General features: G+C 41.2%; 1 protein-coding gene across 3 annotated transcripts in view; it reads right to left on the minus strand.

The window, feature by feature from the left end:
• Positions 1-27,687, minus strand: part of AFF3 (ALF transcription elongation factor 3) — a 336,736-nt gene that overhangs the window by 19,994 nt on the left and 289,055 nt on the right. For all 3 annotated transcript variants that reach the window (XM_083821502.1, XM_083821501.1, XM_083821503.1), the window contains exons 11-15: positions 24,428-25,480; positions 21,807-21,931; positions 17,395-17,596; positions 14,709-14,833; positions 2,526-2,589 (exon numbers count right to left, since the gene is read on the minus strand). In XM_083821502.1, coding sequence (XP_083677628.1) covers positions 2,526-2,589; positions 14,709-14,833; positions 17,395-17,596; positions 21,807-21,931; positions 24,428-25,480 — 1,569 coding nt within the window. The remainder of the gene's footprint in view (positions 1-2,525; positions 2,590-14,708; positions 14,834-17,394; positions 17,597-21,806; positions 21,932-24,427; positions 25,481-27,687) is intronic.

Consider the following 27,687-nt stretch of genomic DNA (forward strand, 5'->3'; position numbering starts at 1 on the left):
TAAAGCCCATCAAAATCTGTGCATCACTGAAAATCATAAGATACAGAAAGCAGAGCTGAAAAAGGCTATGAGATGTTATTTGGTCCACACTCTTCTGTCCAAAGAAGGATACACTCTGCCTAAGGCATTCCTGGCAGATGTTTGTCAAAGATCTTCCAGTGCTGGGAATTCCATGAACTGACTACCAGGCCTTTTGCCCCAGCTTTTCAAGCATCATTACCAGTAAAAACAGTTTCACACCTCTTTGCAAATGCAGTCTTTCATCAGTCAACAAAGAAAGGTATTTAATATCTTCAACTAAGAGAATCAGAATTAAACAGTTTGACTACTAACATTCTTTTATTCAAAGGCTCATCTCTGTCCTCATTTCTTCTTTATCCCTACCATTTTCAGCACTGCTTGACCTCTTGTTCGGATTTTGCTTTCTGTATCCCTCTTTTCTTTCAGGGACTGCTCTGCTCCCTTAGCTTCTCCTGACATCCTTCTTTCTTGCCCCGTTTCTTCTCCTGTTTTCCATACTTTGTGTGTGTATTTGTGTGCTTAAACAGATATATATACATGTATGACCTCAATGATAGTGTATATGCATATGTGCACATAACGTTCATATGTGTACACTTACACACCACTTATCTGCTCTCAGAATTTCATTTTTGATGTGGATAGGGATGAATCATACTATTACCTCTTTGTCCTGACTTGTCTTTCCTTCAGTCAGAACTCCTGCGGTACATAAAGCCCATTAATGGACTGGATGCATTTGGTTGAAATCTGATGCACACAGTGAAAGGTTAATGGACCTTATTCTTTTCTAAGGGATAAAGATTTTAAATAGTAAGTTTGGAATGGCACACTGGCTTCAATCTATTTTAGGTTCTTATATGACTCCCATTGCGATCATACCGGAGAACTTCACAAACTTTTTATTATATTTCTCTCCCTGACGTTCTTGTGCGGGTGGAAGTGCTATTATCCCAATTTCACAGATGGGGGACTAAGGAGCAGAGAGACTTAGAGTCATTTTCAGGCTGCTCACTCTAAGTGCCTATATTAGGTATTGCAGAGCCAAAAGAGGAGGTATTGAGCCCAGCAAGGTGATTCAAAGTGCTGCCATTTTCCTCCAGGATCCCTACACAGTTAAGGAGGCAGAAGAAGTACCTGCAAAGAGCGATTCAGAAGGTGTAAGTAAGGTGCTGGTCCGCTGTGAAGGAAGGCTGAATGTGAAGGATATTTCAATCACCTGACTCTGATGGGAGGCTGTTTAAACTGTGCCTAAGTGACTTTCATGCAGCAAATTTGTGGCAGAGCAGAGAATAATGCTTGTACCTCCTATTTCTGGGAGTCTACCATAAAAACATTTCTCTTCAGGCTAAGACAGAATTTACTTTGCATATTAAGTGATTTTTTTTCTGTTCTGTTTAAAGCAACACACTAAAATGTACCATTTGTACTTCTCCACAATATTTTCTGATTTAAGACTCGCTTTAAAGTAATACGGAGCTGAATAAACCATGGAAATTTGTGCTAATAAACTCAGGTAAAGTGTAAAACTCTGTGTTAGTGTCCTAAATTAAGGGCCCAGTTCTGCCTCCTTAGCCATTTCGTACTCTGCACAACTGAGAAAAGGAGGTGAAGAAACAGGGCGTGAGCTACCTTTCTTCTTTCCTTCTCCTGTGACCACAAAGCGTCTAACAGAGCAAGGCAGGACTGCAGCTACCCCTTCCTGCAAAATAGCCATACTCATGCAGGGTTCCACCCCATATATTGCATCTCTCTGTCATGTCAGAAGCCTGGCATTTTTAATGCTGTGCTAGCTTATTCGTAGTGGTAGACAAACACAGCATTGGAGAAAGCTAAGAGAAGGCTAAGCAGAGCTATCCTGGAGCACTGTGTACTTCATTGAACCCTTTTCTTTGGAAAGAAGAGGATCACTTTAGTGCTTCATATAGCCCCAAGTTCCCCTTTTTCAAGAGGGTCTTTCTGGCTATGGTTTTAGACAGGTCAAAGCTAGGATCAAGAACTTGTTTGTTGCAGCACTCCTGTGTATGAAACATGTTCCTCTAGGGTTAAACAGACGCCTTGTGTGATTCTGATTGTGTTATGGAAGGTCTGTCATGAAACTAGGATTCTTTTGGCACCGGAGATACAAAGCATTTTAAAAAAGGGCAAATTCCTCAGGCACCAGACCAAATTTGGGATGAAATTATAGAGCCTAACCAGCTCGTTAAACTGAGAAGATAGGTATGTGGATACCTTATACAGTCTCTATTACCATAGTTACTAATTAAAGCAAAGGAATAAATGGAAAGTTTTATTTATCCAGGCCTTTATCTCAGTAAGTCATTATTTGTTAAGTCATAGTTTATTGGGCTATGAACATTTGATTATATAAACATTTCTTAATTTAACAAGCCTAGCCATCCTTATAATAGATTTTATAATTACCCCAGCAATACTGCACTGATGAAGAAACTGCATTACAAAAATAATTTGGAGCAACATAACTGGAAAGAAAATGTTCTCACCATTGCATCTGCTTTATGCTTCTTCCGTTTAGCTTCCTGCATAAAGTAATCTGCATTGCGTGGCCTACCAGGGGAAAATAAGAAGACACTTTATTATTTTCTGAAGTGCAGAATATTTTCAAGTTATTTTTCCCTTATTTTAAACCTGATTTGCAAACACTTTTTATGAAGAAAATACACTTATCATGTAACCGTGCATCTTATATTTTCAAATTGTTGCCTGTGGAGACAATAGCATTTATGGCTGTTCTCATTCTTTAGAAGTCAGTGATTCAAAGCAAAAAAAGCTAATAAAATGCATTTTATGGATTATATAAACTGCTTCCCAAATTAGTGCAGTTTTGATCTGCCAAATGGATGCAAGCATTAAGCGGAACGAGTTATTCCATCTTCTCCTCTCCCTTGTGTTTGCTTACCTCTTTTTCTACTCCTCTCTGTACATTGTCATTTGCCTCGGCTTCTCCCTCCTCTCAAAACAAGTGTGTGTTTAATGTCTCCACTTCGAAAATACACACTGAGTCTGCTTGCCTCCGCAGCTACCATCTCATCCCCCTTCTCCCTCTTATCTGTAAGCATGCTGAGAGTGCTGTTTACTTCTGAGTTCATCTGTGACTCAGTGCTAGGCTGCCTGCTGCATGCCACTGGTGTTGCTCGTGCCAAATTCTCCATTGATTTCTCCTCGAATAAATCTCGGAGTCTCCATCCCTTTCTTAGCCTACCTGACCTACTGACTGTAGGGCACAAATTCAGCTGCTACCTCTTGCTGAAATTCACAAGTCCCTTTCTGATCCAGACTTATCCACTTCTGTTCAAACTGCAAACACAAACTGATGTCTCCTTGGCAATACCCCAGTGAGCTCCTCATGGTTGAGGCAGGTTTCTTCACATCCTCCCATAAGCTCTCTTTATTGTGCCTTTCTCAATCACTGTGAAGAGAGCCATTTGCCATGTCATTTCAGTACATAACCTAACATCTTAAGTTCAAACCTCTCATAATAGTTTTCACATTTCCTGACCTCACAGATTCTTCCAGTCTCCTAGGTGTGGGACATCGCCTTCCTTATAATACTCAGCCAAAGTGTGCTCTGGTTCTTCTCAGCATATACTGTGGTTACTGTCATATCCTTAATAGAATCACACAGAATGGTTGAGGTTCGAAGGGACCTCTGGAGATCATCTGGTCCAACCCCCCTGCCAAGCAGGGTCACCTAGAGCACATTGTGCAGGATCACATCCAGGAGGGTTTTGAGTATCTCCAGAGAAGGAGACCCCCACAACCTCTCTGCGCAACCTGTGCCAGTGCTCTGTCACCCTCACAGTAAAGAAGTGTTTCTTCATATTCATCTGGAACTTTCCGTGTTACAATTTGTACCCAGTGCCTATTGTCCTGTCATTGAGCACCACTGGAAAGAGCCTGGCCCTATCATCTTGACACCATCCCTTCAGATATTTATACACATTGATGAGACCCTCTCTCAGTCTTCTCTTCTCCAAGCTGAACAGTCCCAGCTATCTCAGCCTCTCCTCCTATGACAGATGCTCCAGTCCCCCAGTCACCTTCATAGCTCCCCCCCCGCCCCGGGCTCCCTCCAAGAGCCCTATATTTCTCTTGTGCTGGGGAGCCCAGACCTGCACACAATGTTCCAGGTGTGACCTCACCAGGGATGAGTAGAGGGGCAGGATCACTTCCCTCGACCTGCTGGCAACACTTCCTAATGCACCCCAGGCCACCATTGCCCTTCTTGGCCACAAGGGCCCATTGCTGGCTCATGGTTCACCTGCTGTCCACCAGGACCAGCAGGCCAGCCCCCAGCCTGTACTGGTGCACGGGGTTATTCCTCCCTAGGTGCTGGACCCTGCCCTTGCCTTTGTTGAACTTCATGAGGTTCCTCTCGGCCCAGCCCTCTGGCCTGTCCAGGCCCCTCTGAATGGCAGCACAGCCCTCCGGGGTATCAGGGAGTCCTCCCAGCTTTGTGCCACCAGCAAACTTGCTGAGGGTGCTCTGTCCCTTCATCCAGGTCACTGATGTGTAAGTTGAACAAGACTGGGCCCAGTCCTGACCCCTGGGGATGCCTCCAGCTGGACTGCTGATCACTCCAACACCGCTGAGCACAACCCCCTGAGCTCTGCCATCCAGCCAGCTCCCAATCCACCTCACTGGCCCCTCATCTATCCCGCACTTGCTGAGCTTGCCTACGAGGATGTTGTGGGAGACAGTATCTCCATGTTCTTGGAGGCAAACTCCTTGTCACTCTGAGGAGAAGGTTTATCCTTGGAGAAGGTTTAGCCTTTTCTTAGAAATGCTTAGAGAGTTATCCCTTTGCCCTTCTAGTGAAAATGAGATATATTCCAGAGTATTCACAGAATGAATAGTGATGTTCTTGCTATTCATGATTTTAAGTGCTTGGTTTCATCAAAAATACAGTATTATGCACTTAGCAATCCTAACTATTTTTTTTTTTATTGGGATTTCTCAGCATGTTTATTTAAAAACATTTTTGTGTGAGTCAGAGAAGATACAGATATAAAAATGGGATGTATGAATCAAAAATTCTTGCTGACAGCAGTAAGAACACTTTTAGATCCATAACAGATTAGTGGGAACAAGGAGGAGCCTCTCAACAGAAGAGGACAGCCATGAATACTTATTTGAGACAATAAGGGTATTTGCTAATGTGTCTACTTAGTCCGTTTCCATCTACTTACATGCACACAGTTTCAAGGAGATTTAATTGTATCACAGAAGGTTAGTCATAACCCTATTTTGAAGAAAAGGAAGGCTAAATATCATTAGATAGAAATAAAATTTGAAGTCTGGATAATTTTGAATGACGTCTGCCCTAAGAAGCTTGATACAAAGAAAAATATTTCCTTTTTTCCATCTTTCTTTAAAATGTTCTCCCTTAGAGTGGAATTTCTCCCTAGCTTACTGTAGCTGGTAGGTCAGAAAGGGGACTAAAGACAGGTTTGTGTCCCAGTATCTCATAACCTACTACAGCTGCAAATACTTTCTGTACCCAGCAAGATGCTAACATTATCTTAATAATACAAACCATCTGGATTTGATTTTGGTCAATTATGAAATAATAGACATTGCAACAGTGTTAGTCTGATGTGGAAAAATAGCTATGTTTTCAGAACCATTGAAAGAATTCTTAAAAATTGATGTCCTGTCTCTCTAAGTCTTGTGAAATGACCCAGGTAAGATAGTTTACTACGAAGAGACAGAAAACAAAGCAAAGCAGAGCAAATCAACAAAGCAGTGGTCTCAGCTCTCTGAAATAATCAAAGTGATGAACCTTTACACGATCCTTTCAAATTCAGATCATTAAAATGTATCCTTTGCAATATACCCTCCCATATGACACTCAGCACTATATATATAATTTGCTTGTTTGAAGCATGGGAAGAGGCTGTAAAAACAAAGCAAGATAACACAATGTAATTATGGTCTATTTATAAGTAAGTTAATTGCAAAATGGTTTTCAACTTGCGGAAGGATTTATTCTCCAGTATGCTTAGCAAGGAAGGCATTAGCAGTAGGCATATACAGCACCGAGCCAAGAGGCCTTCTTTGAGGGCCCTGCTATAGGATAGCATAATGCAATGTGCAAAAATTGAAGTCATCAGTTTGTACTAAGGCCAATTGTTTTGGGGGGAAGCCTAATATAAAAAAGAAGCTATTAAAAGACCATTGTTAAGCAAAGTGTATATATTCACAGTAGGAACGTTTAGATATTTTTGTAGGAAAAATACAAGACTGATTTACATATCAGTGGATGCCTAACAGAAATTAAGATTCATTAGGAAAAAATGGGTTGGGTATATTTTCTTCTAGTTGCTTATACAGTGCTTGTTCAATAGTGTTAATAAACATGTTAAGTCAAATTCTGATCTGTTTATGCTATCTATGCAATTCTATTCTTCTCTAGATCACTGCATGCTAATAAACTTGCAATTCAGATTGCAAATGTACATGTGTGAAAATGGAAAGCTGAAATACTCTATAAATTTAATACGTTTATGTACACTGCATAGAACTGCATTTCTTATATTATTTTTGAAAAAAATAAGGATGTGCTTCGATTTATTTATTTATTTATTTTTTAATGAGAAAGAAAGGTCCCAAAATCAGTTTTGTTTAGGTTCCCACTGTTGTATATGAAAGTCATTTGTCTTTTTAAATCCAGTATACTAGTTTAAATTATTATGTTATGAAGCAAAGAAGCAAAATAAACCCCTCTCTTCTGTATGCTCCTTGAAGGCAGCAGGTTACCTCAGTTCATGGACATATGAAGACACCTGAAAAAGCTGATGCATAAATTAAGTTCTGAGGATTGCTCTTTTGCATACTGCTTATTTTGCATCTGTGAAGTTCACGAATACTCTATTAATCATAATCTGATTTTACAGACCCTTAAGTTACAGTGACTGAGAACCCGTATCTGTTACAAACATTAAGGTTCAACCGAATTTCCTCTGTAACTTGGCCCCTTTAGAGAAATTGGTGGTAACCTCGGACTGAAGAATTTATAGGTAATCTCACTACATGATAATTTCAGATACGATATATTATTGAGAGGTGTCTTGAGGAGAAGTAAATCTGTTTCCTCACACAAGAGATTCAGAAAGGTCTGAGGATAAACCCCTTTTCAGGTCTTTGGTCTAAGGTTTGCAATCCTTCTGCAGATCACAGCCTCGCTACAGCCTGAGAAGCCAGGGAATAGAGAAAATTTCCACAGGGTTAAATTGGTACTAGCACTGGAGTCTTTTTGTTAGGGTAAAAAGCTTGCTGGTCATAAATATAAACTGAAGTCTGACGGAAAGATATTCTCTGACTTCTGGTTTTCAGGCAATTGAGTCTGATTCTCCTCTTAAGTTATTTGCAACTGTCTGTATCTGTTGGTGTCAGCACTGTCACTCCAGATTTACAAACAGAATTCAGGCCTCTATTTAAAAAAATATTTTTAAAGAAGTCTGACTTCAAATTAACAGGTAAAAACAAGAGCTTTATCTCTATTAATAATTTTGACTGCACAAAAAAACTCTTTTGTTTCTGAATATCTGATTGTTGGTACTTGTAGAAATATAGTCCTCTTCAACAAAGCCAAAAAGGAGTTCTAATACACTGCTCTAATGCATCTCATATATCTCTCTGAAAGGCAAGAGAAAGAGCGTAAAGCATCAGTGCCAACTAAGTCAGGCTGCTGGTGAATTCTCCCTGGGATCAAGTGTCATTATGTGAAACTGGCTGCTCTCGAGGAGAATTTACCTTACTATGTTGATTGGGGAAAGCAATCAAGTACTGTTGGAACCAGTTCAACGCATTCTCAGTCAATGCTAGCCAGTCACCTAGGCACTGCAACAGAATCCAGCCTTTTACAGAATAACCCCCCCATGGCTAGATCTGATAGTACAAACAAGGCCAGGCTTCCTTTTCAGCAGTGGTATTCAAACCATTTATGACTTTGACAAGGGCAGCCTCAGTAGCATGTCTGTGGCTGAATCCAGGACGAGATTTATCAAACAATCTGCTACTGTCCAGAATTTCTCTCACTCGCGTTGCCACCACTTTCTGTGGGAGCTTGTCGAAAACCAGCAGGAAATACAGCATTTCCATTGCTTGTTATGTTGCACAGGATCCCAGCGTGAGGTGAGATGGCTGCGGGCATGGTAATTACTCCCTTTCCAGAAGCAGCCTTTGAGAGTTTCCGGACTGTTGAGCTCCTGAGAGTGGTGTTACTATTACCCAGGTAAAATGCTAGTGTGTGTATGTTTCTCCCTCAACATCCTATTTAGCTGTATGCCATTACAGTGCATCTCTGCCACCTTTGTCTTTTGCTACCTTCTGTGAATTTAATTTACTCCAGTTTAGCAGATAATTGCAAAAACGTAAACTCATGCAGTAAAAAAGGGGGAAGAGAATCAAAAAAAGTGAATCAATAAAAGCCTTACTTCGTACAGTAATTTATCGGCATCTACTGCAACATAATCTTGAAACTCAGCGCAACTGCTGGTATTTACAGAGTACAGTATAGCTGAGACTCAAATATACAATTTTAATTATAACTGCATTCAAAAGCACATTTTTCATCTAATTTTTATATTTTATATGAACTAAATACTAAACTATAGCATTTTCTGCTTCATTTACATAATCTTCCACTTGAACATTATTTCTTACTGTGGTATGGTGCTTTATGAGGATACATTAAAAAAAAACTAATAAAAGTTCAATTAAACATCATAAATGTAGCCAAGTGCATATTTTAATACCCTTCAGAGATAATGATGCTGAAGCGTTATAAAAAAACAAACTAGTGCTTCCTTAGTGTACAACAATTGCACATAATAAAAGCAGCTTAAATCATAATTCTAAATATAGGACCAGTTTCACAACTTTAGTAATCTAGACCCTAAAAAAGTGTGTGTATTAGATGGGAGCAGAAGAACAAAACGAGCAACCTTGGGATTTGGTCAGAGCTAGAGGCAAATCAGAAGATACTGGTATAGCCAGGGCCAGCCCATGTCCAGTTTTAAAGTTGTGCCAGCAGGCCCTGAACTTTCAGTCCAAGAAAAGAAGAAAATCCTGTAAGGGCAAGATAACCACATAAAGTAAAATGTGGGTGCATACTGTCCTGCCTATTTGCTGTTTTGGGTGGGGCTATACCTGGAGATATGTCAGGATCATGTCCGACGTGTTGGGTCATAGGGAAAAAGTCATCCTGGGGGTGAAGAATGGGGCTGAAGCTGGGAAGCAGGTATTACTATACAAAATAGTGTTCTCCCCTGATGAATAATGGCCTCCTGCCCATTCCACAACTGAAAATAAATGCTGCTTAACTGCTGTGGCTGGGACATGGCGCACAGGGATCCCATGGCACTGTATGAGGCAGATATCCAGTTATGCGACTCTCATGCTCACTGTGGTAGACCCAGCAGGTCTGGAAAGTTCAACAGAGGAGCGTAATAGAGGGCAGAGGAAGTATTGGTGACCCATTTATAAGGTAGTGCTATAGGCATTTCAGAAACACGGGAACAAAGGATCTGATCGGAATCAGGCCAAATGTAAGAAAAATTTACTCAATCACACAACTACACAACTGCTATCTTGATGGGCTTAATATAACCAGGTCAATGGCTTAGATTAGATAAATAGATGAATAGTTCAGATACCTAGAAAGACAGTTACTGTTGCAAAAAAAATAGCAACCAAAATTAAAGCACGGCACCTAATTTAAATGAAATGCAGAAAGTTAAAATAAGTGGAGATTCCTATTTTGGCAAAAATGCAACATTCCCCGGAATAACTATGTCAATGTGGTGAAATATGAGAGACTGAGAGAAAGAGTCAAAATCCACTACAAATTCCTGGGCATGACCCAGATTCATGACTTAAAGATATTCATGTGAAATCAATACCTGGACTAAAACATGTGAGGGCAAAGTGTGCATGTGAAGAGGGAGGAATGAAAGAGGTATTAACAATAGGCACTTGAGCTCCTGTATTAAAAGCAGAGGGAGAAAATCTCACAGCCTTGCAGATAAACTGCAGTTGTATCTCTTTTGTTGTATGCTAGATAAATATTCTGAAATCAACTAATTTCAGTAGAAGCTGAGGAAAGCCTTTACAGTCAAACCTAGGGAGAGAGGGCAGGACCACAGCTGTCCAGACTCACATTGTTTTAAAATGTCATGGAATCACACCCTGAGTTCCCAAGAGGCGACTGAAAGCCAAAGGCAGATAGATACTTCTGTGAGAGAGAGTACCTGGCAGCCAGCTCTGGTGATCCCAGCATTGATGAGTGAGAAGCCAAGGTGCGGGTGAAACTGCTGGGTGACAGTACGTGTGAAACCTTGGCTATGTCTGTGCTAGTGAAATAAACAGAGCAAGGATACCAGCTCTATCATTTGATGTCCATGCTGTTTAATTGCTAATACTCTCCCTGGCACAGCCTTGAGCTCTCTCCCAGACAATGCCTGGGCACAGCTTGGGGACAGCACAGGCCAGGGGCTGTTCTCAGGAGGCAGTGAGTGTTCTTTGTTTTGGGGAGTGAAGACAGTTTAATCATATAACCATAAGCAGTGCTGGATCGCTTGCCCATAGGGACAGAGGAGCGGCATGGATGTAGCCTGTAAGTTCAAACGAGGTCCACAGCCCCGGCTTTTCTTTGGCAACAGGGAATAATGGCTATAAATCCTTTACCCCGTGAGAATCTCCTGCTGGAGCCGATTAAGCATCTATTTCCCACCAAACCAAGCTCTTACAAAGTGGCCCTATAAAGAAGGGGGGTAGGTGGTCATGCAGAGAACAGGCAATTTAATTATTTAATCACCGAGGCAGTGTCTGCTATGTAAGAGCTTAATGTTGTTTTCTCATGAACAGTGTGCACATAAGAAAATTCAGTGCCACAAGTTAAAAGGGAAAGAGAGGAAGAATGGAACGATCAGATGAAGTCTTGAAATCCCCCAAGGCCAAGAAAATGGGAACACCTCAAAGTAAGCGTATGAATTTGTGAGGAGCTTGGTACAGTAGATGTCAGTCTATCTGGCCAGTAATATTTTAGACTGCTGATGAGAAGAAAGAAGAAGGAATCCCTTTTCCTTAACCATGCTCCTAAAAATGTGCTCAGCACTCCAGAAATCTCTCTAAAGACTTCAGAAGACCAGGAGTCCTTGAGGAATTTTGGGCAAGGTAAAGTGTGCTGGATTCCAGCGGTTGTGTGGGAGCCACAACTCATGAGCACCTTTTCCTTTCTGCCTTGAGGCAGAGGAACAACGAAAAGGACACTGAAAATGAGAGATTTGATGTCCAAGCCGAAACTAAGAGATGTGATAAGAAGTTCTCTTCAGCTCCTTATGAGCTTTATCCATAACATCTTTACAGCTGGAATATTTCTTGCACATACGATTTACCTATAGACAAACAAACGCAGTAATGCTATCCCACAGCAGTGCATGTCCCTGAATTTGGGAGAATATCCACCTGTTTGATGTATGCAACACCTAAAACCATAAAGGCACAAAAAAACATTCAGCAAAAGATAAAAAACTTGGATAAAAATGCTAAAGGTGTATTACCTTGCTCCTAGAAGGCCAGAAAAAAAAAAAGGAAAATAAATGGAAGTGAAAAAACCTCACTCCAAGTTTGAAAGGGTAAGGCACAACGAAAGTAAGAAAGTAATCCTAAGGAATAAGTCATGGTTTAGCCATAAGGAGAAATGTGAAAGCTGGGTGTGCTCTGCTCCTTTCATACCACACATGCAGTATTTGGAGGAGGGTGTGGAACTGTGCCCTCAGGCACCCACAGCATGTCTGTGCTTATCACTTCAAGGACAACAGACTTCGTTCCTAAATGCTGTTATTGGGAATTCTATCATTCAGCGAAATTACAGCAGGACTGAATTTGGCTTGAAGCATTATGATGTAGCCTTTAAAATGTTCTCTTTATAGAGTCAGAAATGGCCAAAAATCCAGGAAATCTTGTTAAGAATTAATACTAGAAACAGCATTGATGTCATTTATACACGTGCCATGCGGGGTACCTTGAAGCATATTCAGAACAGGCAGTAAACAATGGCAAAGCAGGGAAAGTAGTATTTTGGCTGCCTTTTGAAGACTGTGAGCTATATTTACTTCTTTATTTTGATGCATGTGTATACAGCACTCTGCCAAGCAAGATATACTTTTTATTGACCTACTTGTGTTCCAATTTATTGCTAGTGACAGCTGTTGTCAATGATCTGGAGAAAATAAATTGAGAATAAAGCAAAGAGACACTGATTGGTCAAAAAAATTAGTTGTTGTTTTAAATCAAATATAAGAGACTTAGTCTCTTCAAACTATAGAGGCTGATTAAAGCCATGACTGGATTACAGTAGATCAGAACTTCATGGATTATGAGATGAAATAATACATGCGCATCATTTTGGACAAAATGCTGCCATTAGGGTTACCACATAATTTTAGAAACACTGTATTGCATTTCTTCAAATATTCTGCTGTGGTAGTACAAGGATTTGAAAGACATTGGCTGCCATGTTTAATTTGATCCTTCTAACATGTGAGTCAAATTTGTTGACACTTAACATTTGCAGCCAGTCCAATCTGCTACATTTCAGTGACTTCTCTACATGGTAATTTCAGAGTCAAGGTCTAGTATAGCTGGTATTCTGGTGGTGTTTCCTAGATACAGCTTGTGGATGACAGTTGCATGACATGAAAATCTCCCTCCTCTAGTTAGCACAATGGGCATTTAACCATTTCTATTTTCAAGGCCAAATTAAGACATATTTGACTTCTGTGTTTTATCTTATTTGACTTTTCAGATTTATTTTTTTTTTATGGGCTGCAAATTGCTCGGGGACATTCTACATGGAAGGCACTATACACCAACAGTTTTATTGTATCTCCCTCTGAAAAGGTGAAACAGTTTTATTGAAGATGCCTGCCAGAGAAATCACATGTATCACTAATGGAGAAAGCAAGTGATAATGGCTTCTTAAATGATAGAGACAGTCAGAAAAAGCAGTTTTCCTATGACAGTATTCTAGGGGGAAAAAAACCAAAATGGTCCCCCAGTGTTTTGTCAGCATCTTGAGGGAAAATCTGATGAAGATACACAATAGTTCTGTTGTAGGTGTTTCTGATTGTATTTTTTTTCTAATCCAAACAGATGAGCACATCCTACATTTTGACTTTTATCAAATACAATATTACCTTTTTGCCTTGTACGTGCGTTTACAGTGCAGAAAAACTGAACAGTTGCAAGTAAATTACGGATGATATAGTATTTCAAGAGATATGAAGAGTTAGGTAGTACTTCTAAACAGTTTGAAGTTTCCTCAATGGAAATTGTTGAATAAATGTGTTGGAAAAGTTGAAAAATAGCATGGAGGGAAGTGGAGAAGGAGGGAAAATGAGGATATATACACAAGGGAGAGTTTTCTCCAAAAGGGGCAGAAAGAATGATTACATTTATTGAATTTACATCTCCTCATGACTTCCATGAATGCACGCAGAAATTAATCTCACCAGCCTTCTTTTCTAACATACAATACATTTACATCCTTTAGAAGTCTATGTGAATTATTTACATCTTACAGTAGGAACCCTGGATTCTTGTTATGAGATGCTCTCATCCCTCTAGTTGTCTCTGAGACTAAGTCATATGAATGAGCCTTACAATTATTACAATTCTTATTACCAGTTATTAAAAATACTTGTTCTGGTAGAAAACAGTTCATGAGGAAATAGGGCTGTTTTCCCAGGGTTTCCTTAGGTATATAAGAGTGAGTGATGTGGTGGGTGTAATTGTGGAAGAACAAAAGGTGCGTCAAGGTCACACAGCTCATGGAGCTGTATTTGTTAGAGGCAGTCTGAGACATAGCTTGAACAAAATTTCTTCTACACTAGCCAGAAAAATCAGTATTTTCAGGCCAGAATATTACTAGGCAAAAAGAATCTGGGTTTTCTAGATATTAGGATTCCAACATTCAGTTTCACCTTTATACTTTATCTAAATAAGATCATATCCTAAACGACCTTGGGAAACAAACCAGCAGTTTTAATTTACCAAAAAGAAAATAAAAACAATTACAAGCTGAAATTATTTTCAGAGGAGGGCAGGGATGTTTGAAGGATGTACTGGAGGGGGGGAGGGGCAAGTATCCCTTCAGATACTCATGCAACCGCTGCTGCTTCCTACTCACCCTGCCTTTGTAATACCTTTTTTTTTTTTTTTTTTTCTGAGCAGCAGTAGCAGTAACAAAAGCAGCTGTCAAGGCTCGAGGATACAAGGCTCCCATCTGTCCTCTCCCCTGCTTCAAAGAGCACGCAAGAAGGCATCCCCTCTCACCCTGCCTTGATATGAATGTGTACATGTAAGTAGTCTGAGGTGTACAGAATTAATATCTGAGCCCTAAGAGCACTAAATAGCCTTACTCGTAGAATGGTAGAATCATAGGATTATAGAATCACGGAATCATAGAATCATAGAATGGCTTGGGTTGGAAGGGACCAAAATCAAAGACTTCATACAGTATGTCTCCTTCATTGCTCAGGGTACAGCATTACTAAAACACTACTGGACACGTCTCAACATCCTGTTGAACAAATGGTATTTTTCTTTTTAAATGCAGAAAACTACATTGTTTACTTTATTTTAAAGCCATCTGTACTTACATATCATCAAAGATAAGCTTTGTCCTTCTGCAGTCCCTGGGTGCGCCAGACAGAGGTGACCAAGGCTCTGTTTGGGACTGTGGCTTATTGCAGAGAACGTTTTCTGAATTGATGTGAGTTGCTTTCTAGACAACAAACAGCATAGAAGACATTGAGGAATTGGCTACTAACTTCAAAAAAGCAACTAATAAACAACAGAGTGTCTTTGCATTGTGTTATAAATTGCCAGTTAGTTTTCCTACTATTTCATCAGGGAGTATGTATAACTGTCCTGTCACTGATAGCCATGAATTCACAGATATCACTCAGAGCACTTTGTAAAGGGCTCGAGTTTCAATGCGATATACGGACGAAATGGAGCTGAACTATTAGTAACTATCAAAATGCTCTGTGACACAGTCAGTGAAATTATTAAAGAATAGATCTGTTGTGGTCATTTAGAAGATCGAGTTACATCTCTAGTCTTCAGCTTCCAAACTAGCATTGTACCTAGCCCCAGGAGAGCAAGGCTCGCTTGTTTGACTTATTCCACACCGCACCGCTAATGTGCCTGTGTGGTGAGAATTTGTCACCCAAGGCCCAGGCTCTTTTTCTTCTCTGGGTCTCTGATGAGCTTGAAAGATCACTGCTCCGTACCACAGCTGAAGCACACCTTTCGGCAGGGTCTCATGCTTTCTCTCAGCTGCAGCCCTGTTCTTCATGTGGCCTCATGAGCCCTTCATACCGCCTGGTGACCTGCTGTGTGGGCAGCCATGCACTGGTACAGTGCAGAGCAGGCAGCCTCAGGTCGTTCTTGGTTTGTAACCACTGCCAGAAATCACTATTAGTTCTCCTTCAGGTGGAAGATGGAAACTTAATAGGGAAATGGACAAAAAGTTAAAATGGATAAGAACAACTCCCCGGCTTGTGGTCTCTAACAGAAATTCAAGGGACCACTCAGGCATGCCAGCTAGATACCCAATGGGAAGATGGGATAAAACAAAGATAAGTTTAACATTTATAGTTCATGAGCTTTCATATTCTATATGGCACATCCAGATCAGTTCAGTAGGCTAAAGTTTTCAGATGAATAATCAGATACATAAGAATTTTATTGCAAAGGTTGTTAAAATGTTGACCAAATGGTGCATTGCTAGGCTATGCAGAAAATCTCAGTGAAATGCATTTGCTAAGGGTGTGGATCATAAAGCAATCACCTTCTACTTTTGATTTCCAGCACATTTGCCTGTGAAGGAATTTAAATTGTTTTCAAGATATCCAGTGAAGACTCATATCATTATAATTCTGAATGGGTTATAAACCTCTAAACTTATGTTTTAGAAGTTTAAATGTTTAAGAATTTACATTTAATCCATGAAAAGATAAATTTATCACTACTATATGTTAAAATGCCTTTTTATTGGCATATTTTATGCACTTAATTTTATTTCAATTTACCAAAAGCATCTGTGAGATATTTTTGAAAAATATAACTTACAATAACTTGGTCTAAAATTAAGATTATATTTACTACCTCTCCCTTCACTGTCAAAAGAAAAAAAAAAGTATATACATCTGACTTTATGGGCAGTTATCCCCACAGGTTCCCAAAAACAAAAGCGTCTGGAAGCGACCACTGCTACAACTCAGGTATTTTCTTTTCCTGAAAGTTGCTTAGGCACAAATACTTAGGCTTTTGAAGCCTCTTATTTTTCAAATAACATATAATTAAAAAACAAATAAGCATTGGATAAAATATATAAACCATTTCTGTAGCAAGGGGAGGAGCGTAGGCCTTTCTAGCAACAGGAGATTGGCTTAGCAACTTGACTGGATATTCCAGCAGTGCACATCAATATGGTGGTACCCAAATTGCTTCTTCACATAAAGGTATTTCACACAGAGCTGCCAGGGGAGGACATGACAGTATTCTGTCCTTAATCTCCTAATGACAATGTCCTGCAGGTTGGAAGGTACAGTACTATTTTGAGAGGTGAGACAGATACAAATCCCCTCAACCAGAAGTGCTAACAGACTCTTTACTCCAGCATCCTAATCACAGAGCTCATGCATAAATGGGGGGGAGCATCTACTCCCACTCTCTCTGTGCTCTAAAGGCAGTGACTAACACCTGGTTTAGTAATAGCTCCTTACCTGGAGAGGGTCCCTGGACACATTTAGTGTGATCAAGACTATGATGGGGTAAGTCTGAATGTCTGGACTCTGGTGGAGCTGAGTTGTGAGGCTGGTGCTAAGCTGGTCACTGGTGTCAGCAATAAGCAGAAGTGTCTGAGAATGTTTGTTGGAAGACATACAGGATTACCTAACTGCAGGCACACTTACGGTTAGGCAGTGGCTGAGTAGAGGCCTTATACATTAGAGGCCTTATGCACTACACTTTTGGATGTACGGGTCTTGCATTATGCCCAAGCAATACTCTAGAGGCCTAAATCCATTCATTTTGGGCCACTAGCATTTACTTTCTGCTTATGTAGCCTTTCTTATTTGTCTAATTTACAGCCTGCCTTGTTGTCTTTCTTCTGTGCCTTGCTAAACTCGAAAACAGAAAAACTGAACTTACAGTACAACGTTCATTATTGCTTTTTTTTTTTTTTTGCGTAACATTCTGCAAAGCTATCATGGACTGCAATACAAAGTAAAAAATATACAGCTAGGTTTTATATTGTGAACAACAGCATAAACTTACATTGAAGTCTCCGGGATGTGGCTGAGACTGGATTTCACCCTTATGTTTTTTGCTGGAGGAGATGGAAGGTAATAGACTGCTGCCATTAGGTCTGCTGGAGGAAGTTAAATCATCGTTGGAGTATTTGTGTTTTGATGCATCAGAGAGGGGAGAGACAGGTGACCGAAGCATTTTCTCATTTTTATTTATTGGTATTGCCAAGCTGGAAATGGAAATTACAGTAATGGAGTGTCACAAAGCTGGCTTTGAGAAAGGTAAATGTTTTATATATTACCAAAACTTTGAATTTAAAACCTGCTAGCAGGATAAAGTCTATTGGTATCTGGAAACAAGCTTACAGTATGGGGACCAAGAGTTCATTTACAAATTTGTATCGTGTTTCTCCTCTTTCCCTTCAAGGCAAATTGTAATTCTGGAGTTAATATAAAGTCTGTATCAGAGTACTTGAAAAAAATACAGAGATAAATGGCCACTTGCTCACCATCTCTTAAGGGATAGCTAGAGACAAAGACTAGGCTCTGAAGTGTAAGGTTAGGTTATGGAGCCTTATTTCACCATTACAGGTGACAATTTATAAGCCATGGCAATAAAGCCATACGTGAACTAAAACAGGAAATGTGTTTAAAGATGACTCTGTTGTCTTTGTGCTCAATGACCAGCTTTTGGTAGAGCTGTTTATACTAATCTAACACAGATTTTGAAGACAAAGAAAGGTAAGCTGGTACTGCAAACAAAAGGAAACACATGCAAACAGTAGTCACACAGCAATATGAGCTGCTCCATCTTCTGAAGAAGAAAGCTACACTCTATTTTCAGCTTTCATTTATTTGAGGGAAGTTTTGGATAAGAAGTCAAACAAACCATAAAAATATCCCCAAAATAAGCTTTAGTTGCACTAATTTGAAAAAAAAAAAAAATATTTATCTGAAAATTTTAAAGCAACACACACAAAATAAACATTTTTTAATGAAAATGGTTTGCATTAAGACTACAACTGTGATTAAGGTCAGACAGACTATTTTAACACAATACCTTCCCCTGTCATATTCCCCTTTATTCAGCCTATTACTTTTTATGGACAATTCTCACTTCTTTATAGTTACTGTATCAGGCAGTATACACTTAATGGAATTGCAAAAAGGAATATGGTACAAAATACACTTTATTTCTGTACATCATTTCAGAGAACGGAGCTAATTAAATGTGCACTTATCATACATTTGTCCATTTATCTGGCATGTCTTTAAAAACTATCTGTGAGAGAAGCCATAAATCATAATTCAGAACCATTCCTGTTTCGCACAGTGTAGTACTTTTAAAATACAACATGAACTGTTTTACTTTAATGACCAATGCTCTTTATGAATGCAAGACTCAGGGTGTGTAAAATGGACAACTGTGTTCTTCTTTTCCCTCTAAGGAAAATAAGATCTTTAGGACTGTTTTCAAAGTGCAGGCTGATGCTGTTATTTCCTTTCCCTTTTTTAAACATAAAACCATGCCTTGGCTAGCCATGTTTATACATCACTGTCAAAGTGCAGGGCTACAGCATCCAAGAGAAGCCATCATTCCTTGGAAGCCATTGCTCCTTGGAGGGCTCCTACCCAAGCCTCAAAAGCTTGGCCCAGGGCTCGTGAGGGGTAGATGCAATTTCTAGTTGTGTGGCAGACCTTTTGCATGCCCTCTGGCACTTCGCTTATGCCCACCGAAGTATACTGTGAGCAGTCAAGCTGCAGCAGCACGACCTTATTATACTGAGAAGCCGTACAAAACAACCTGCAGTGAGCTCTGCTCTGCTGAGACTTGGAATAGTGGCACCGGATGTAAGTGCAAGATATTTAGGGTATCTCTGCCTGACACTGCAGCCTTTTGTGTCAAACAGGGCCTTCGTCAGTCTGCACATCAGGTTGTAGTTCTGGAATATAAAATGCTCATGTCTGAAGGTGTTTTTGCTCCCCTCTTTGCTACCAACCCCTAGCTGTGCTGATACAAGTTTCAGACAAAGTTTCTTGAGTGAATTTACAGGAGGGCTTTACATGCAGATATGCTGCTGGCATAATTGGAGGGGAATGTGCTAGAATGAGTGCCTGCTGGTTGCAAGAGGGACAGGATGTCCTGACACACATGCTGCTGGTTTAGCTACAGCCTCAGTAGCTTGATATCGTGACCTATAGTAGCATAAAACACCTGAACTTCTTGGAATTAGGGCAGGCCAAGGAAGAATTAGGGGGTGAATATTCATTTAAGACCTTTTTTTTTAAATTTTATTTCTTTAATATACATTTGCTACCAGGAGTACCTAATACAATGTTTTTAATATACAATTTTTAATACAATTACAGATGCACAAGTAACATAATACACCCTCAGTCTAGTTGCATTCCATGAACTGCCACGGCCACTCTTAAAGAGTTTGGTGTGTTCAGTGAGAACTACCACAGCTGGATTAATGAGCTAGTGCAGTTTATTAAAGTAACAGATACACAGGTTCTTTGGATTGCCTGTGATAAATTCACTGTCTGCAAAGCACGTGCAAATACCAAGAGTATAAGTAAGCCTGGCTACAAATGCATTTAAAGATATAAAGTGGCTCTACAGAGATTTCTAAGTTTCCCGGGGAGGCACTTGGCATAACCAAGTGTTCAAATCTTACCCAAAGGCGTCCCAACAGGGGGGAAGAGAGGCTCGGCCTGTTGACTGATCCCAGAAGTCAGAAGGTATCTTTCCTTATGCGATGGTATCTTCCCTTACGTGATGATATCTTCCCTAACATCCTCTCTCCCTTAAGCTAATTTATATCATTTTTTTATCTTTCAGGTGGAGCTTGAGTGACTCTGGTCATACATACCTTTGTTATGATTGGTGTGAAATTTTCTCACTTTGCTTTTAAAGGTGCAGACTAGAAAAATTTAAAGCGAAAGCTCAGTGAGGCACGGTTACACCCTGGAGGCGGGTAGCCTTCGGGATGGAGGTGTGTTTTGGTATTATAATGATATTATAATGGGAAAAGTTCACCAAAAGGACAGCATTTTGTCAAAAATGTGGCAGGCTGTTAGCCCAGGATAACAAATATGCAGCTTATCGGTTCTGATGTACCTTCAAGTTCCCATCTTATCACAGAGCCTGGCCGCGGTGTCTCCACTCCGCTCCACCCTCCGTACTGTTCCTCTTAGAGTCAGCACACCAAGTTCCCCCAGTGTGGTCAACATCTAAGGTTGGAGGCCTAGGGAACTTCTATGGAATGCAGCTACACTCCACCCTGGAAGTTTCTTCAATGCTATACCTTTTCTTTAAAATTTGAATATGAGTTTAATTTCTAAGTCACCTCTGGCAATTGTTCCACACAAGAATGTCATGCCTGCATGCAATCACCCACAATAAAACAAACTGTTTTGTGTATTTTTTTGCACTTTATGAAACATGTGACTTATTCCAGGACAAATAAATTGAATTCAAACTTCAGAATAAGCGGTATATCTACCAGTTTTCATCATGATTTTGTCCAGTGTTAATAACAAGAATTGCTCAAACTCATCAGTGATGTGTACAATAGAAAATCCTACTACAATAAATACAAATATTCTCAAATTTTAGCAACTCCACTCTAAGACATACCCTAGTACTGCCAGAAAAAAAAAATATATTTTTGAAATACTGATGGCCAATGTGTACTAAACAGCATGCAGCTGAACTTTGAAAAGATGTCGAAGTTTCACTGCTAGAATGCCCCAGAAAGATTCAGGATGATTGATCTGACATTGATAGGGGTCTGTGTACACAAATCATGCCAGCATATAGCTAAATGTTCACAATGTTTTCATAATGTTTTTCACACCCTTCATCCTTTTAAAATCTAATTGTTTTTAAAATCTGAGTTCCTTGCACTAAAATACCTACTAATTAAACAGAATAGATTGCTTGTAATCTTGAAAATATTGGATCTCATGTATATTCCGGAACTGAGTATTGCAGGCATTGTTATGAATATTTTTTGCAATCTAAACAGAGTTTACAGACAATTGCATTTAAACCCAAACATACAGTCAAACTTTAAGTTTGAAACTCATAACACAAAGGAAAGAAAAGATGGCTGCACATGTGAATTGGTGCCTACAAGACAGTGTTTGAGAATATGTTTTGGATGATCGCACTATTCTAGCCATAATTACTCGTTCCATGAGCCTTGCACTTGAACTCACAACTTTGCGCAATACAAAAAAATGCGAGTATATAAATGTGTCAGAGCTGCTAACTTGTTCATTAAACTAGAAGAAAGCAGAATAAACTGGGCAATTTTTCAACATAAAATGTGATAATTAAAAAATAAATCCTATTAAAGGCAAAAATAACACACGACATTAAACTGCAACTAGTTGTATGACTCAGTGGTAAATAAGAAGGAAAATGCTTACCTATTTTCATTCATATTGCAGTGATTTGCTGTTGTGATGTTATGGGCAGTGGCAGCTAATCGTGAAGAACTCTCTCGCTCTAAATGAGTCTTCTTGATGTCTCTGTATTCTTCTTCATTCTCACACTGAGTAAAGAGAAAAATAATAATCTTGTAGGTTTTGGATTTACGATAGATCTGAAAGTATTTTGACAAATCAGGAGCTGGTATTTTCTGGCATTTTGATGCTTTCTTCAAGCATATACCTAACAGCGATCAGAGAAGGTTGGTTCACGTCTTGAAAAACTAAAATCTAAAGAGGCAGTACGTAAATGTAGAGTATAAGATAGAGTAGAATATAAAACTTGAATTGCTTCAACCATATTCCCACTTGCATCTCAGGATATTTTTTTTCTTTATATTGCTGTCTTTGCCTGGCTCCTGTGCACTTTTCTCTTGCCTAGTCCTCAACATCATTCTTCTTGTCTCTCCCACTCTTTTCTTGTCATCAGTGACTATGCCTGTGCTAGTCAATACAACAGATCAGCAACAGGCCCTGAGGCTGGCTGGCGTGGCACAGCTCACGTCCATGCATGTAACTTGCTCCTCCTTCAAACCAGGCTATACCACATTTGGACTGCCTTTTAGGGAGCCACCTTAGTTGGTTTGGTCCCAGGCCAGGGCCAGACACCTTCTGGAAGAGAAGAAGTTGGCCTAGGCCAAAACCACATTAGCAAGCATGCTAACAATTAAACAAAGTGGATGACTGTGTGCCACTGCTTGGTGCTACATCCTGGCCCTATCTCTCCTGGTAGTATGAACGCAGCCAATGCTTCCTGCCACTATTTGACTTCAGTTGAATTCCTTAGGTCCTACCGTTGTTTCCCAGTGACCCTGTTTTCCCAGCCTTCTATGAAGTCTACATCCCTTTCCACATCTAACATTATCCAATTTCCACTGATGACTTGAGTTTTACTCGTGATCTCTTGATTTTCCTGTATTTATTGCTTTACTGCATGGCAACAACATATTCTGTGTTATCCACTGCCACTGTGGCTGCTGCTGTGGGGTTAACATAGATCACACCCCACAGGAGTGAAGATCTTCTTACACCTTAGTGCTTAACCATCCTCTTCCATCTCTACTTTGCCCTTCTTGAGATCATGACAGATGTGGAAGTGATAAGGACCTCTATCTAATTCTGCAGTTATGCCTGATAATCCATTCTTATTAGACTTATTTTGAGAAGGGGGATCGCATATTGTGTGTTTGCATAGCAGTTATCACAGTGAGGGTCTTACTACAGGCAGAGAGGCAATTTGGTACTCCATTGTATTTATTGTAACACTAAAACCACCAACAACAGCAATGCTTTAAGACAGAAGAGTAAAAGATAATTTGTGCCATGGAAAGTCAAATTAAGAATTTCTAGAATGGCTGCATTTATTTTGCTCTTCTATCATATCCCCCTGTTTTATTCTGGGTGTACCAGCTGGCAACATCACACAGACATTTCCTATTGCACAAAACATCAATCTTTTACTTCTGCCACTCTTTGACCTGGTCCCCATCATTTTGTATTATGCAATTACTTCCATGCTACTTCCTAAAGAAAATGCAGACAAATGCATCTCAAAACATAGCAGGGCTCTCTGCTATTGCTCTACCAGTAGCTAGAATAGTTCAGATACTAAAAAAAAATACTTCCAGATACTAAAAATATAACCAAAAAATGACAAGAGAGAGAAAAAAATGAAAGACCTGTTTGGATAAATGATACCAAGAAACATACAGATCAGTCTGCACACATATGGTAGCTCAGGGGGTGACAGACAACTGCACAGTAAAACCATCCAGAAATTGGGCAGATGGTAATTCCAGTTCAGAGTGACTTTTGGGGGCAGATTGGTACCAGTGGACTGGAAAGCTTCCTTGATGGACAGCTGCAGCCATGGGGTGGAAGTGGCTCCTCAGCAGGGATAAAGCCTGTGCACCTGGCAGCTCCGAAAATGTTTAGGAGCAGCATGGCAGAGGGATGGATATGACCACAGGGCTGTGCCCACCTGGCTGCTGCAATGGTGCTGCTTGGGGACAGGTCGGCTCATCAGCTACTGACTCACTTCTTACACTTGTGTCGGAGTCCCGAGGTAGCAGGGGGCTGCAGAGGTGTCAGTGAAGTAAGCAGCAGAGCTAGGCAGGTCCCTGATAAGCCAGGGCTGTCTGCAGGGACTGAAGGATTCTCTCCTATTGTTGTCAATATGAAGGGAAAAAGGATGTTTCCTCTCCTTTTTTCCAGATATGTGGTGATACTGTGCAGACTGTGCCAGAATGTTCCCTATGCCAAAATGAGCATCACCTCCAAATGCTCTGGTTTTGCAAGAAGCCTCAAGAGGAAAAGCTATCTGCCTTCACTTTCACCAGGGTACAAAAAGCCATGCGCCAGCAGACAACGCCAGCTCCTCGAGGCCAGAAGTTTGACCACACGAGGGGTTTTGTTGGTTCCAGTGTGGTGTGAGGGGACAAAACCCAGTGAGGGCACCACCGTTGAGTGTTGGACATGGGCACAAGTGATGCTCACTGACCGCGGCTGGGCTGTGTCCCCCTTCCCATCCCAAGCAGCCACCCCCATCTCCCGGAGCTCACCTTGCGTTTCCTTCTAGATTTCGGTAAACCCTTCTCTGCGGGGGGGTCAGCACTACTACCCTGCGGGAGGCTGGCAGCCTGGTTTGCTCCGGCGCTCATTGCCAGCGGCTCTTCGGGCAAACGCTCTGGAATCCTGGACAAAAGAGCCAAGTCAATGTTGACCCACAGTGACTTTACCTCATCACTGTCTTTCAGAGGAGACAGGAGCTCATTCCTACCGAAAGGAACCAGGGTGTAAAACTGTTCCTCCAGCTCCTTTGCTATTTCACTACTAGTCCTGGCATTAATGGAGCCAAAGGCACTGCAGCCGCCGTGGGGTTTGCTAGCGGCACCGGTCCCTGCGTCCTTGGCACGCGGCTCGGCCCCGGCTGCCGCCGGCGCCTTGGGCAGCGGGCGTTCCTCCCGCTCCGACTCGGAGCCTGAGTCAGAGGAAGATGACGATGAGGAGGACTCAGTCTCGATGAACTCCTTGGATTTGGGTGCCGTTTTGCTCGGCCCCCGTGCCCGACGCTTCTCGCCAGCTGTGGCCGAGCGGGGCTCCCGGCGGTGCCCTGCTCGGCAGCCTCCACTGCCGCCACCGCCAACAGGCCGGGCTCTTGGTGCCTCGCCAGCGGTGCTCTCCAGAAAGCTGTGGCTCCCAGCGGGCTCCTCTGCCCCACGGCAGTGGGAGCCGTCCCCAGCTGAGGTCCTCTCAGCCCGCCGTGGTGCCTTCTTCCCCGCCGCCCTCCTTGGAGGCCCGCCGTCGGCGGCGGGGGGCGACTTCTGCCGGCCGCCCTTGCTGCCTGGTGCTTTGTTGGCGGTCCTGGGCCGTGGCCCGTCCCCGATGGTGGCGGTGGTGGTGACGCTGGTGGTGCGGCCCTCTCCGCTGCGGTGCTCGGCTGGGCCGGTGGCCGGGGTCTTCTCGCCTTCCTGCCGCTCCGCCTTCACGTGGCCGTAGTAGGGATGGGCCTCCAGTGCCGGGCCGTCATGGTGGGTCAGGATGGGTGCTTTGTGAGGGGTGACTTTATTCAGCCACTTGTCCAGCTGCCACTTGTTGGACGAGGGTGGCTCGGGCTGAAAGAGATGCAAACAGCAAAGAGCTTAGCGCCAAGCCCCTCTGCCCTGGCCTGCAGGGTCCCCTCATGGACACCAAAACATTGGTACTGAAGAGATTTTACCCTGGGCAAGGGGCCACCCCAAGCCCCATGGCACCCACTGGCCCTGGCCGTGGATGGGAAAGGTGAGGTGGTGAGGATACACCATGCTGCCCTGACAGAGGTCCTGGCCTGGCATTAGGGCTGGGAAACAGGGGGCATGCCCCATGGGTGGGGATATTTTTGGTTTCTGGATGAGGTTGGGAATGAGGACAGCTTCTGTGAGTCATAATTTCTACAGATGATTCATGCAGAGCTACTGGTGTTGGCTTTACTGGGAAATGCTACCAAGTTTCCAAACAGAGAAAAATATAATGGTGATAGGAAGGATGGAAAACAAGGCAGGGGTACATCTGAGGCTAAACTAGGATAGGTAGCTGGAAAGCTAGGGATATATATATATATATATGTATATCCCTATATATAATATATATATATTTCACCTTTGCATTAAATACAAAAAATATTTAAACAGCATACAAAGGGGCATGTAGTCTCTCCTGGGAGAGGGAAGGCTAACCAGGCGGTGCATATAATCTGTCTGGTATTGATGTTATAATCCTGTGAGATCACACAAACATTTGCTGTGTGGTGGTATTGTCAAATACTCATTTGGTAAGTATTGTGTGGCTGTTAGTTTTTCTCTTTGTTCCTGTCACAACATGATCAAGTTATAAGAGAACATCTAAAATATAATGGTGTTTGGACAGTGAAGTAGTGGGATAATTATGATTTCAAATGTAACCACAGCTCAGAAAATGTTATTTCAGAACAATGTGCAAGTGTTTTATAATGCTTCTTGCAATCAGTAATTTGAGCATAATAAAATGAAAAGGAAAGGAAAAAAAAAAAGAAAAGATGGAGTGGATGGCCAGCCATATTCTAAACCAACAGAAGCCAATGTGATAAGTCTCCTAATTTCTTGAGCTGGAACCAAAATTTGATCAACTAAGCAATTGCACATGAAAACTATTGATGCTCTGGAAGAAAGTTTGCTCAAGAGAGAATATCCACAGTCCCTAACTTAAGACAGTCTCCAACACAAAGGAGCCTCTATTAAAAGGAGGTGCCTGAAAGCAACACAGGCTTCCTGCATAGCCAAGCATGTCTTCAGAGTCACCCACGGAGGGCTGTATTCACTCTACAGGGAGCAAAGTCTCCTAAAATAAGCAAAACAGTTAGACATTGGAATTCATATGATAAAAATATTCCTCCTCTGAAGTGTCTAATTTACTCATTATCCAGCTAGCCAATACCTACAGGAAGCTTGCTGGATTGCCTTAAGTTTATTTTTTCTTAATCGTACTCCCTAATATCTTACATGATGAATTTCTTTCCAGACTTGTAAATCTTGAAAATGAATGGGCAGCATTTCTCTTGGATGAAGATGTATTTTTAAGACTCTTAACTCTTTGTGTAAAATAAACAACATTTTTTTAGACTGCTGCTGAGAGTAGAGTTGGATGCGTTTTGTGCCATTCATTATGTACATACTGAACTTATTACATATATAATAAAAGGTTCACTATATATGGAGGCCTTTGCAGTGTTCAGGAGTTATATTCAACAAAAGGACATATATCAGAAATGTGCAGAAAAAATACACCTCTGCCCATAAGTATAGGCCAGAGTGAGGGCAGCTTGAAAGTTCAAAAAAATCTTCCAGGTTTTCTGTTACATCCCATTCTGTCTCTTTATGTACCTTGTCATTCTCTAAAACAGTGGTTCACAAAATATGGATTTCAAGGGATAACAGTAAACCAGCAGAAAACAGTGATTAACTGCTAAAGCGTCATAACTTGGCAATATGGTACTTTCCTACAGTGATATATCTGCTATTTAGGTGGAATAGCTACACTCCCACCAACCTGTAAGCCAACTAAGAAGTCTAACAAAAAGCACCAGCAATATTGCCAGCTTTGCTAATTTTGTCAGGGCTTTCAGGACACTTGTTGTATTTTCTTAAAGGCTCAGCTCTCAGAGTCATGAACTTAGATACTTATCCTGGGTTTATTTAAAGGAAAATTGAAGTCTATGTGGCTGCTGAAAGAAAGATGTATCTGCAAACAATCAGTCAATCAAACAAAAACCTTTAAGATGCATCTGCTAGAAGCAAAAGGCCTGAAG

This window comes from Anser anser, assembly GCF_964211835.1.
Source record: "Anser anser genome assembly, chromosome: 1".
NCBI classification, from domain to species: Eukaryota; Metazoa; Chordata; class Aves; order Anseriformes; family Anatidae; genus Anser; species Anser anser.